Source organism: Lactuca virosa, chromosome 3 (genome assembly GCF_052849685.1).
Source record: "Lactuca virosa cultivar CGN04683 chromosome 3, Lactuca_virosa_CGN04683_v6, whole genome shotgun sequence".
Lineage (NCBI taxonomy): Eukaryota > Viridiplantae > Streptophyta > Magnoliopsida > Asterales > Asteraceae > Lactuca > Lactuca virosa.
Window position 1 is genome coordinate 50,680,549 of NC_136428.1, and position 12,719 is coordinate 50,693,267.

Consider the following 12,719-nt stretch of genomic DNA (forward strand, 5'->3'; position numbering starts at 1 on the left):
TCCAATCAACCACACTACAATGAAATGAGATCATTCACTCCTTTCTTATGATTACTTTAAGACAAATTGCAAATACAGATAATGTAATGTTGTTGATTTTTTATTCAAACTTCAGATTGTTTCCTTTAAAAGCTATAAAATACAATGGATTTTCTAAAATGACCATATTTTAAAGTGTCTGATTCCACCGTCATGTACACAAGGATATGCAAACATCAACTCCCAAAATTGAATCTAGAAATTCTCAAAACCCTACCGTACATATACAATATTTAGGTACAAAATTAAACTTTATCAGGTTAATTCTTCCAGCCTTTTATTTCTAATCACCATATCTGAATCGAGACTTCATTGCAACTTTTTAAGAAAAATGTAAAAAATAGCAATGTAGTTTAATTTATCTGTGACTGTGTATCGGAGCATCTTGATTTCATATTTGTTTTCCATTACATCATGGTGTTTTTCAAGTTTTTTCTTACAAAGAGATTGCATCTTGAAAAATCTACCAAATTATAACATTCAATTTTTTAATTTAAAAAATCTACCTCATTATAGCATTTTATTTTTTTATTTTGAAAAATCTATTTATTTAGAGCAAAATTTTGTGTTTTTTTTTTATAATTATTTGTATAGTGGATTTTTCATAGTATGATAATGTAATAGGAAAAAATGGAAATAAACAAATCAATGAAAGTACATTTTTATTTATTGTATTTAACCTTATTTCTTGATGTATGCGTATAAAAAAACCACATGAAAGCACAAGTTCTGTTTGGAACCACCAATTAAAGACAAACAAACAAAATTTGGCATGAAACTGGTTTAAAGCCAAGTAGATGTTTATTCTCAAGCCATCATCATCATCATCTAAATGTAGAATGCTACAAGCACAATAGAAGTGTCTGTTTGAAAGTTAGGGAAATGGCATATGCACTACAAACTTGTTTCAACTTATATGGTCTTTTGACGCCTTCCAACATCAAAGTGCACATCCAATATGCCTGTTATGCCAGCTTCTATCTTTTGACCAACTTTGACTGGGCCAACACCTTTTGGTGTTCCTACTCAAATGTAATTCATTAAGTTAGGTAACTAGATTTAATTAGTTGATTGCCATATTTTCTAGGGTAATTATTTATGCAACAAAATGATTTTTTTATTTTTTTTTAAACAAAAACACAAAACAAGTTTAGAAATTTTACCTGTAAGTATGACATCCCCTTCAAGAAGTGTCATAATAGAACTAATGTGACTAATCAGAAACGGGATCTTAAATATCATATCTTCTGTTGACCCTTTTTGTCTTATTTCTCCATCAACCTGAGGGGTAAAACCGTAAAACATTAATTTCAGTGGATTATTATTATGGAATGGAGGGGCTACCTTTAACCACAATTCCAAGCTATGAGGATCTGGCACCCTTGACAAAGACAGCTGCAAATGGAGTATTTAAATATGTCTATTAATTATCAAGTAATATAACAAGATAACAAAATCCTAATCAAAATAACAATTTACCAGAAAAGAGTGTAGTTTCTAATAATTCTTACAATGGAGCTGATAGGTGTGAAAGTGTCCTGTCCTTTAGCAACAGTCCAGGGAAGACCTGCAGACTGCCATGTAAATATACCAAACAAGAAGTTACACACCAAAACCATAAAATTCTTATAACATGAACAAAAGATCTAGAATTAGTGAAAATCAAGTTTTCATGTAGATAAATCATGTTCAACTTTACATAACTTTAAACTTGCAAATAGTATATTGAATAGATGGATCTAACTATTTAGTAATTACACACCATATTTAGTGAGAGTTTTACAACTTTTGTCTTTAAACTGTATTCCTGACAATTTCTTCCAAGTTCCAACTATGTTTGACATTCTTATAAAAAAAGATTGCATAAACACATAGATGATTGATAAGAATCCTGATATCAATAAGCTTGAGAATAAGTGATTACCTTTGCAGAAGCCTGGATTTCCCTTGCAGTCATATCCAGTGCAAGTGCATAACCTAAATTGAAACAAGCTTCCAGCTATGAGACCTTTTAAAATTCTAGAAAACTGAAGCAAGGCTGTCATTACTCCATTCTATAAAGAATCCTCCTTTTGCTCCTTTTTTATTGTTTTGAATTGATTCAAAATAAGAGTCAATTTAGTTTGCTTGCTGATACTTGAAAGTATCAAAATTTTATGAAACTGCAGGGTACGAACAAGCATCAATATCACTCACTCCCTTTGTCTAGAATAAAATGACGCATTTAGACTCCCTATCTAGTGGCTAGCCTAGTTGATTCTTCTTTGACAACGGAATTTTATTAAGGTCCTCTCTCCAATTTCTTGGATTAATCTTGTTCTATAGTGTCACCAATTCGTGTATACCCATTCTATTATGCAATGTACTGTACTTATATGGAGCAGTCAATTTGCAGGAGATATAAGAAGAAGGGAGGCAAATGAACAATCGGAGACCTAAAATCTATATATAAAATTCTAGAAAATTGAAGGAAGGTGGGATATAAGTTAATACGAGCGCATTACCTCCGATGTAATTCATGGCAGAAGCTTCAGGAACATCGCGAGCCTTTTTGCTAATAACGACCGCCAGCTCCACCTCGTGATCCAGCGATTCCAATGGATGCGGAACTTCGATCGTTCCCCCATTTTCCAAGTAGGAGGATGTAGGCTTCAAAAACAATACCGGCTCCTAAAAAACACAAACACACACAGAATCACAATAATTAAATCGTATATCAGCTTCGACAAGGAGATGCAGAACCACATTAAACAAACCTTAGGGACGGCGTTCCCGAGTTCCTTTGCATGAGCGGCGTAATTACGGCCGACGGCGACGATCTTAGTCCCGACGCTTAGCAGTTTGTCCATACTTGTCAATACTTCTACTTCCCCAACACGGATTCAACAAAAGATATACACGGCAAATCGGCATCTTCAACGATCAGTGGGACTCAGTGGCAACTCAAACTCGCAGGTAGTCAAACTTTACTTGCTGTTTGGGCTTTGGGCCAACCCATGTTAAGTTTGTAAAAGCCCAATTTGAAGTTAAAAGTTTAACTATTGAGAGGATGATGGTTATATTTTCTTTTTCTTTTTTTGAAAGAAAAGTTCGTGTAGAATTCTTTATTTATGAAAAAATATTTTATGTTTATATAACTAAATGAATGAATACAAATAGATTTCTAGTTTTTTAATTTATTTTCATGAACGTTTATTATTTAGTTTGCATTCATTTATTCTTGTTAAAGTTGGTAATTAAAATGTTTTTTTAAATGTCTCGTTAGGAATTGTTTAGATATGAATGTTATAGAAATTTGGATTTGCAACATTTTATATCTGTAAATATACGTATTCTTTTACTTGGTTCGTGAACATGTCTCGTTTCTGTTTGTTGTTTGGGCCTTAATGAATGAATATATAAATGAACAAAAACAAACTTATTTTCATAGTGAACAAACATGACAGATTATTTTCTTAATATCAAACACGGATACAAAAATATGTTGCTTTATGATTCATATTCATTTATTTGTGTGATTAAACTTAAAAGAACGAATACAAACAAGTCTTGATAATATCTCATAAGCCGCTGCACCCTTTTGTGGAAATTGCAGAAATTTAGTTATTGCAAAGTACATCACATGTTCAACAGGAGACTTCCAAGAATGGAAATTGTATATCATCTTTATTAAAAACAAAACGCATTAAAAAAGTAAAAACAAACTTTTTTGATTCAACAAGTTACAAGATTCCCGCAATACATTCATTCTCTTTTTCAGTTTTGAAGTAAGAAAGGTTCACACACAACACAAGAACATTTTAACTTTAACATACATTTATGTTAACTTACAAAGACGTACTCCATACATAATCTGTCTGCATATCTTCTTTTTTTTTTTGGCCTAAAAACATGATTGTGACAGATCATCGCATATGCAGCAACAACAACTCCGGTTTTTCAATGTACATCTTCCATTCTTTGCAAAATATCGCAACATTTGCTCCATCAAGTATTCTATGATCAGCTGCTATATTTACCTGAATTTAATTCAATACCAAAAAAAAATTAATTTATGCTAATTGTCAACATATAACTGTTAAACATCACTTTATCCAAAAAGGGTCTTACTGTCATGAGAGAGACAGGGTAAATGCTTCCATCTTCCCTAAAAGATGCAACTTTCTGAATTTTTCCAAGGGCAATTATGGCAACTTCAGGAACATTAATCAGGGGTGAACCAAATTTCCCACCAATTGATCCGATATTGCTAAGAGTTATAGTTCCACCAGCTATATCTGCAGGAGGAAGCTTGTTTGCCATTGCTAACTTTATTAGGCGCGATAGCTCCTTAGTTATCTACCAAACATCATATCATATCATATCATATAATATATTCAGTCAACTGATATAAAAAATAACAATAATTTCATTTTTGCTTGATTGTGTAGATTTTTCTAACCTCCAATATGGAAAGAGATTGAACATTCTTGATGTTTGGTACAACTAGTCCAGAAGGTGTGGCCATGGCAATTCCAATGTTGTGAGAGCCTTTTAACAAATAAATAAACCACTTGACAGATTAATCCATTGAAAAAAAAAAAAAAAAAAAATGTGAAATGGGAAAATATACAGACCTTTTAGAGTGACTTCATAATTATTCAAGTTGAAGGTGCTGTTGACTAATGGATGTGTGGTCAATGCCATGGATAATGACTTTATTAAGACGGGAAGGAATGTGAATTTAATATCCGGATCAGTATTCTCTTTCTGGAAAGCTGATTTAAGTTTCATAAGCCCATCACAGTTTATTTCTTCCACATAATGAAAATGAGGAACACTAGCAGCTGCAGTCATTGACTTAACCATTGCACGCTGATAAGCCCTACCAACAAACAATTTGACAACTTTAATAACATGTTTACTTCAATCAAATTCATGAAATTGTTTATTGTTTATATAATAATAATACCTTAGAGAGAATATCTTATCATGATAAAGTGATTCAGCCATCTCTTGAAGTTGTTCTTCAGGTCCAGACATTGGTTCGATAGAAGTAGGATTAAAAGCAGGTTTGTCATCAATAATTCCTTTTTCTACACCATACTTTAGAACATCTTCTTTCAATATTCTTCCATGTTTACCACTTCCAGTGACATCTGCTAAATCAATACCATGTTGCTTTGCAAGACTCCTAACAGCAGGGGTGGATAAATTATCATTTTCATGACTCTTTCTGAGATCTAGCTTGTGTTCATCAGATTTTGATCCATCAGAACCTACTGATGCATCAGAAGCATTAAATGGAACACCAGAATCATCAACCATCAACTGTAATAGAGTTTCTCCAACCTGAAAAATCAAAGTCAAATCAAAATTACTTTACCATATTTATGGAAATCATTAATACTACTACTACTGGTATTTTACCTTTATAATGTCACCAGGAGTATGCAGAATCTTGGAAACTTTCCCTTTATAGCGGCTTGTTATTTCTATAGTTGCTTTATCACTTTGAACTTCACAAAGAGGTTGATATTCTTCAACATGGTCTCCCTAACAAAACAAGTTTATTTGGAATGATTCAATTAAAGGAAAAGGAAGATGTATTTATTGTAAGACCAAATCAAATCACTCACATCCTGGACAAACCATTTGAGGAGTTCACATTCTGCAATACCTTCACCAGTTTGTGCTAAAGGTACATCTATAATGCCACCAGCTTGTTGACTATCCACTGCATTACTTGAAAAGTAGTGCCCCTTGACATTGTACAGTTTGTTCAACTACATAATTAAGTACAACCACATCGTTACCTTTTATGATAATTGTATGAAGTTTTATCAAGATTCAGATGAGAAGTACCACTAATTTAATGGAATGCACCCTTGTTCACATAGAAACATGTAAAAGTTTTATCAGATTGATTACTGCTGTCTTAGTTTCTGATGTATGTCTTTTGAGTTTTGCAAGCAAAGCATAGCAAATTTATAATCCGAAATGGCCAATTTTGATGTTAAAATCAGGCTATCTAGAAGTTTTCTGAAGAAATTTAACACTTATGTAGAGTTTAGATACTAAAAGTGACTAATTTGACCAGAAAAGGTAATAGAGACATCAAATTAGAATGGGAGTGGTGAATCTTTAGGAAAGATACAATCTGAAAAAAGATTATTAAGCGAATATTCTTCATCAAAAGTTCAAAACCATAATCATTTTGGCAACAAAATCAAAACCTAATAATTTCCTTGAATCTAGTGAGTAATTTTGAGAGAAGCAATTGCATAAATGTAGTTTCTTGTTGGATTTCGATATCTATGAGTCGAAACTCGAAAGAAGCCTATTCATGCACATAATTTAGATCGAAAACACCCACCCACACATAAATGTAAGTTATGCCTGACGCAATTAAACATTAACCTCTTAAAGCATGGCAAATTTGTAAAAGGAAATTTTCAATTTACTAACCTTGTAAGACCCGTCGAACTTTAACTTGGCAGAAGTTGGAGCTGCGGTTGAGAATTGGGTGATTGTAGGAGGCTTCAACTCGGTGGCCACCGCCGTCGTTGAAGGTGTGGAAGTGAGATAACACAAGCAGCTCCTACCGGAATTCAAAGACCTTCCACGAAGAATCCGGCGAGATAGCAGCATCTTGTGGATGATCCGACCCGATCGACCAGCAAAAATTGTCAAATAGGTTACGAAAATATATCAATCGAGAGGTAGTTAGTAGACTGAAGAGATTCAATCAAAACATATGAAGTTTAACTAATACGAACAAGATGTGAAACGATGAAAAGATGGATCGGAGTGTGGCAGTTGCGTTGGCATAACAGCTCTTATATGGTCAACGAGTTCATGCCCACCAAACACCTTCTTATGTTTGTTTAATGGCACGTTTCTGGTTAGGCACGACTGACGAGGAGTAAGAATTAAACACGACTTCGTTAAAGATGGAAAAAGCTTTGCTGAACGGATCTTCAAACCATGGCAAGTGGCAATTTGACAAAATTGCAAAAATGTCCATATGGTTTGTCAATTTCTGTGGGTAATGTCCAAAAAAATGTTTATTAGCAAAAAAAGGTTTTTATTTGATGGTTTTGTTGCGGTTTTGGTCTCAACCTCGTTAAGTTTAACAGCATGACTGTTAACTTTTGGCAAATAACAGATTTACCCATGGGACCATTTATGCAGTTTTATCTTTTTACCAAACTATAAGGACCAATTACGCAATTTTTCTTTTTCATATTATTGAATTATTATATATTAATTATTTTAATTACTTTTTTCTTTATAACTTTTTTCTTATTGTATTATTTTTTTATTGGATTATTATATATTAATAAATATTGTTTTTAATATATAAATAAATATTACTTTTTTTATTAATAATTTTTTCAATTTTTTTTTGAATTTCTTCTATTGCATTAATTCTTTATTATTATTATTATATATTAATAAATATTATTTTTAACATATAATATTTATCTATTAGTAAGTGTTACTTGTTTGGATTATTAAATTCGATTAATTAATTTTTTTTAAATTTTTTTATTTCGTTAATTCTTTTGATTCGATTATTATATATTAATAAATATTATTTTTAATATATTATATTTATATATTAATAAATATTACTTTTTTATTAATTTTTTAATTGATTTTTAAAAAAAAAATTATTGTATTAATTCTTTTTTATTGGATTATTATATATTAACAAATATTATTTTTAGCATATAATATTTATCTATTAGTAAGTGCTACTTTATTGGATTATTATTATTATTTAATTAACTTTTTTATTGCATTAGTTCTTTTTATGGATTATTAATTTAAATTTATTATTTTTATTTATAATAAATAATATTTTTTAATTGTTTTGTTTAATTTATTTCTTTATTGTTTCAAATAAAAATACCAAAAAATTTCACCCACCCCACATTCTCTAATTTATTTTAAATATTTGGAAGATAACATATTTTGGACAACACCACCACCATCACTCAGTCACAACAAATCGCTATCGGGGCGTCTCCAACTCTGTTACTATATATACAAATATATAAGTTCTATAATTATTCACGAAATGAGACTATCGTGTGTATTTTAGTTTTTGTGTATTCACATATATCTAAATTTGTTATATATTTCAATAAACTTATGATTTTAACTTATGATTTTGACATATATAATTTCCCTAAAAATATTTCTACATTATTTACCAAATCTGAGTGTTTGGTATTTTTATTTGAAACAATAAAGAAAGAAATTTAAAAAAAAATAATAACAATTAAAAAATATTATTTATTATAAATAAAAATAATAATTTTAAATTAATAATCCAATAAAAAGAACTAATGCAATAAAAAAATTAAAAAAAATTAATTAAATAAAATTAATAATCCAATAAAGTAACACTTACTAATAGATAAATATTATATGCTAAAAATAATATTTGCTAATATATAATAATCCAATAAAAAAGAATTAATGCAATAAAAAATCAATTAAAAAAATTAATAATAAAAAGAGTAATATTTATTAATATATAAATATAATATATTAAAAATAATATTTATTAATATATAATAATCCAATCAAAAGAATTAACAAAATAAAAAAATTAATTAAATGTATTTAATAATCCAAAAAAGTAACACTTAGTAATAGATAAATATTGTATGTTAAAAATAATTTTTATTACTATATAATAACCCAATAAAAAAGAAAAAAGAATTAATGCAATAAAGAAGAAATTCAAAAAACAATAATTAAAAAAATTAATAATAATAAAACTAATATTTATTAATATATAAATATAATATATTAAAAATAATATTTATTAATATATGATAATCCAATAAAAAAATAATACAATAAGAAAAAAGTTAAAAAGAAAAAAGTAATTAAAATAATTAATATATAATAATTCAATAAAATGAAAAAGAAAAATTGCATAATTGGTCCTTGTAGTTTGGTAAAAAGATAAAATTGCAGAAATAGTCCCAGGGGTAAATCCGTCATTTGCCAAAAGTTAACAGCCATGCTGTTAAACTTAACGAGGTTGGGACCAAAACCGCAACAAAACCATCAAATAGGGACCTTTTTTGCTAATAAATTTTTTTTTTGACCTTACCCACAGAAATTGACAAACCACAGGGACCATTTTTGTAATTTTGTCTGGCAATTTATTGAGAAAATTTGTTCATGTTACTTTATTTAAAATTTAACCACGGGAATAGTGCACACTTTGAGCAGAATACAATCGAATATTTACAAACGTGTTTAAATATAATAACGTTGTTAGTTTTTATATAATAATTTTTATACTGAGACGATGTTTGGATAAATTAGCTTATAACTTATTAGTTTATTGTTTATTAGCTTATTGCGGTGGGAATAAGCAGTTTTTGCAAAAGTGTTTGGATTAGCTTATTGCGGTGGGAATAAGCAGTTTTTGCAAAAGTGTTTGGATTAGCTTATTGCGGTGGGAATAAGCAATAAGCTGATAAACATTCTTAAGTATTTGGCAAACAAAACAGCTTTATATGAGTAAAATAACCAAAAATGGTTTCCTTTTATATGTTAACATATTTTTCTTATTAAAACAAAACAGTTTTGTTTTTGAAATAATAATAATAATTTTCTTATCCATAAGAACTAAAAAAACATTTATCACACTATTTTTACACCTATTTTTTAATTGATCAGATACATCTTTCGAAATGATCAAGAAACATGCCATAAGAACTAAAAAAACATTTATCATGCAAACCTATATTATACCACAAATTTCATTCCAAATCCATATTATCCATCACGTACAGTTATAACTCATTCCATATTATCCAAAATAGTTTCATGCTACTACATAAAACCATAAAATGAAAATACCAAAGAGTTTCAAAACAAATCATACGCCATTGCGTACACGAGTGTTTGACTTTAAGAAAATTTGTTCCGCAATCATATCGTGTACTGCACTCATATGCATATCGTCATTTCTATGTTGTGCACTTGATACTTCGTCGTGTGGCTCAATACCATCATCGGGTTCTTCATCATTGCGCGGAATATAAAATTCTTCTTGCGTTATTTAAAATGTTGCATCACCACTATCGCTCATTCTAATGTAATTATGAATCGTCATTGAAGCTACCACAATTTTCACTTGGGACTCGAAGTCGAAATTTACATGCATATCTTTTAGTAACACCCATCGAGCCTTCCAGACTCCAAAAGTTCGTTCAATTACATTGCGAAGTGACGAATGATAATAGTTAAATTTTTCTTTGAAGCCTTTTGGTTCCCGCGCGGCACGAGTCTGTCCACGTCAAAAATCAGGAATATGATAACGGATGTTTGAACCTTTGTAGGGAGCAAGATAACATTTTGTATTTGGATATCCGGCGTCTACAAGGTAAAACTTACCTATAGAGGTACAAATAAAGCATATGATTGTTATTCATTTATATCGTTTGAAAATATAAAACTTCTATTAATAAATAATAATACTAACCATCGGCTGGAAGTGGAAACTTAACTTCACATCTCATTCGCGCTTCATTGAAAATTCTCATGTCATGTACGCTCCCCTCCCATCCAGCCCACGCAAAGGTAAAGCACATGTTGAAATCACATGCTGCCATAATATTTTGAGTAACGTAGTTCTTTCGTCCAATGTATTTGATTTGGTTACGTTGCGGAACAGAGGCCTTCACGTGTGTTCTATCGATAGCACCAATACAATCCTACAAATTCAAAAAATATAATAAGTTACCAATTATTTTTACAATTACACAAATTCACCAAATAACATAACTTTGCAATAAAATAAGTACCTTGAAGTATGGATAATACCGAGGGTTATTTAAAATATGTTCTGGTATAGTTTCGTTGTAGTTAGCATTTGGTTTGATGATGTCCTTACTTAGGTTAATCACAACATCCAAGACTTTATGAAAATGCCTATGGATTGTTTCCCCATAATGGTTAAAGAACACTTAAACTAACCGATTTCCACGTCCATACGCTAAGTACAACAAGAAAATACCAAGGGACTCTTGAATAGATACACGACGTGATTTCTTTAATCCATAATGTGCAACAAGATCCCTACATAACATGTTGAAAACCGGGACTTGTAATTTGAAAAGTTTATAACATCGTCTCTCATGATCGTTAAGTATTTCATTGATAAGCATGATTCATGTGCGTGAAGATGAACGACGACGTCTACGTACGTATTTCGATTTGTGAGTCAATAGTAACCCTTTGACAGCAAACCTACATAAAAGAAGCGTTTGAATCTCTTCATTTTCTTCAATTTCATCACATGAGTCATTACTGTCATGTGAGTCGTCACTTTCACAGTCATTGGCCATGAAATAATCTGTTAGTAAAGGAAAAGGAAACAAGCGTAAAATGGAAATTTACCACCTACTAGATAAAATCATGGCAAAATCATGGAAAAGGAAACAAGAGCAAAATCATGGGGCAAGGGCAAAATTGACCACAAAACAAACATGAAACGAAATTGCATTAAAACAAACACAAAACAACCGTTTAAAGTCAACCTAACAGATAAAAGGATAAGTCTAACACATGACAACCGTTTAAAGTCAACCTTATAGATAAAAGGATAAGTCTAACACATGACATAAAAGTAAAGTATGTCTTCAACTACTTCTCTTTCTCTATAAGCCTCTTGAGAAACTCCATATTTGTTTCATTAGTCTTTGGAACCATAAAATTCTGACGAGCTGGCTTCTTTAGAAAGACCTCTAACACTTCCAAATATCCTATTGAGCCTTTTTCAAGACCCGGGAAAGTAGACACAATTGCCATGCAATCTTCTGTTGTCGGTGAGTGTGTGGTTTGTCTTGAGGTCTGAGTGCTCCTTATTAACAAAACATCAAAAACACTGTCTAGTTTCTCTTCATATGAGGAGCTTACCATACTTTTTCCTTCAAATTTTCTTTTGTTGTCACGTCAGGGAGTTAATTTATTTCCCCTCCTTTTCTTACTAGAACAATCATATGTGAGAAAAGGATCAACATCATCAAATAAGAGGAATTCCTCACTAGCTTCTTTTCCATCCGTAATATCCACAAACTGTACATCATCCGGAGTGCTACTGTCGCCAAATTTGCAAGGTACCTTAGCCTTGTCTCCAACAGCTACGGTATCCCAAAATAAAGCCTCGTAATATGTCTCATATACCTCCAAATTCTTATCCTTAAACTTAGCATACTCTTTATCTTCCTATATGTACAAAATGAGAATGTCACGAAAAACACAATACAAATAATAAATTGCTAGATAAAATTTATAATTATTACCTTTATTTTCTCATCCCACCATTCCTTTGATGCTGAGATTATGTTTCTCACGGGATCAATTGAAATTCACGTTTCTAGTATTGTTAAATGGTCATAATATTTGAACTCTTTCCGCATAATGTCCTATTTGTTTTTCATTTGGTTTATGTCCAAATCTTTACCTGGTCGTTCTAAAAGTCTCTTACATATATTTTGGCACGCGGTCTTATTGAAATAAGTACTCGATCTATTCCCGTTTTTTAGCTCGTTCATACATCCATCAAGAAACACCTTGAATGTATGAGGATCCCAATTAAATCTATTTGTAACTTTCAGTTTGGGTGTATCAATACCCACATCATGAACATTGACAGTGTCCAT

General features: G+C 30.7%; 2 protein-coding genes and 1 pseudogene across 2 annotated transcripts; all 3 read right to left on the bottom strand.

Annotated features, from left to right (window-relative positions):
• Positions 1-805: 805 nt before the first annotated feature.
• LOC145165653 (oxaloacetate tautomerase FAHD1, mitochondrial-like) lies at positions 806-2,950 on the bottom strand. The gene is made up of 7 exons (XM_079084433.1): positions 2,796-2,950; positions 2,544-2,709; positions 1,964-2,016; positions 1,551-1,613; positions 1,384-1,434; positions 1,203-1,320; positions 806-1,061 (listed from the first exon to the last, which is right to left on the bottom strand). Exons 1-7 carry the CDS (start codon positions 2,886-2,888, stop codon positions 952-954), a joined length of 654 nt encoding a protein of 217 aa, XP_078940559.1. The 5' UTR covers positions 2,889-2,950; the 3' UTR covers positions 806-951.
• Positions 2,951-3,724: 774 nt separating this feature from the next.
• On the bottom strand, positions 3,725-6,959 carry BCE2 (2-oxoacid dehydrogenases acyltransferase family protein). The gene is made up of 8 exons (XM_079084434.1): positions 6,487-6,959; positions 5,658-5,804; positions 5,449-5,574; positions 4,991-5,370; positions 4,656-4,903; positions 4,481-4,569; positions 4,150-4,377; positions 3,725-4,058 (listed from the first exon to the last, which is right to left on the bottom strand). Exons 1-8 carry the CDS (start codon positions 6,667-6,669, stop codon positions 3,945-3,947), a joined length of 1,515 nt encoding a protein of 504 aa, XP_078940560.1. The 5' UTR covers positions 6,670-6,959; the 3' UTR covers positions 3,725-3,944.
• Positions 6,960-10,114: 3,155 nt separating this feature from the next.
• LOC145163499 (uncharacterized) lies at positions 10,115-12,719 on the bottom strand (annotated as a pseudogene).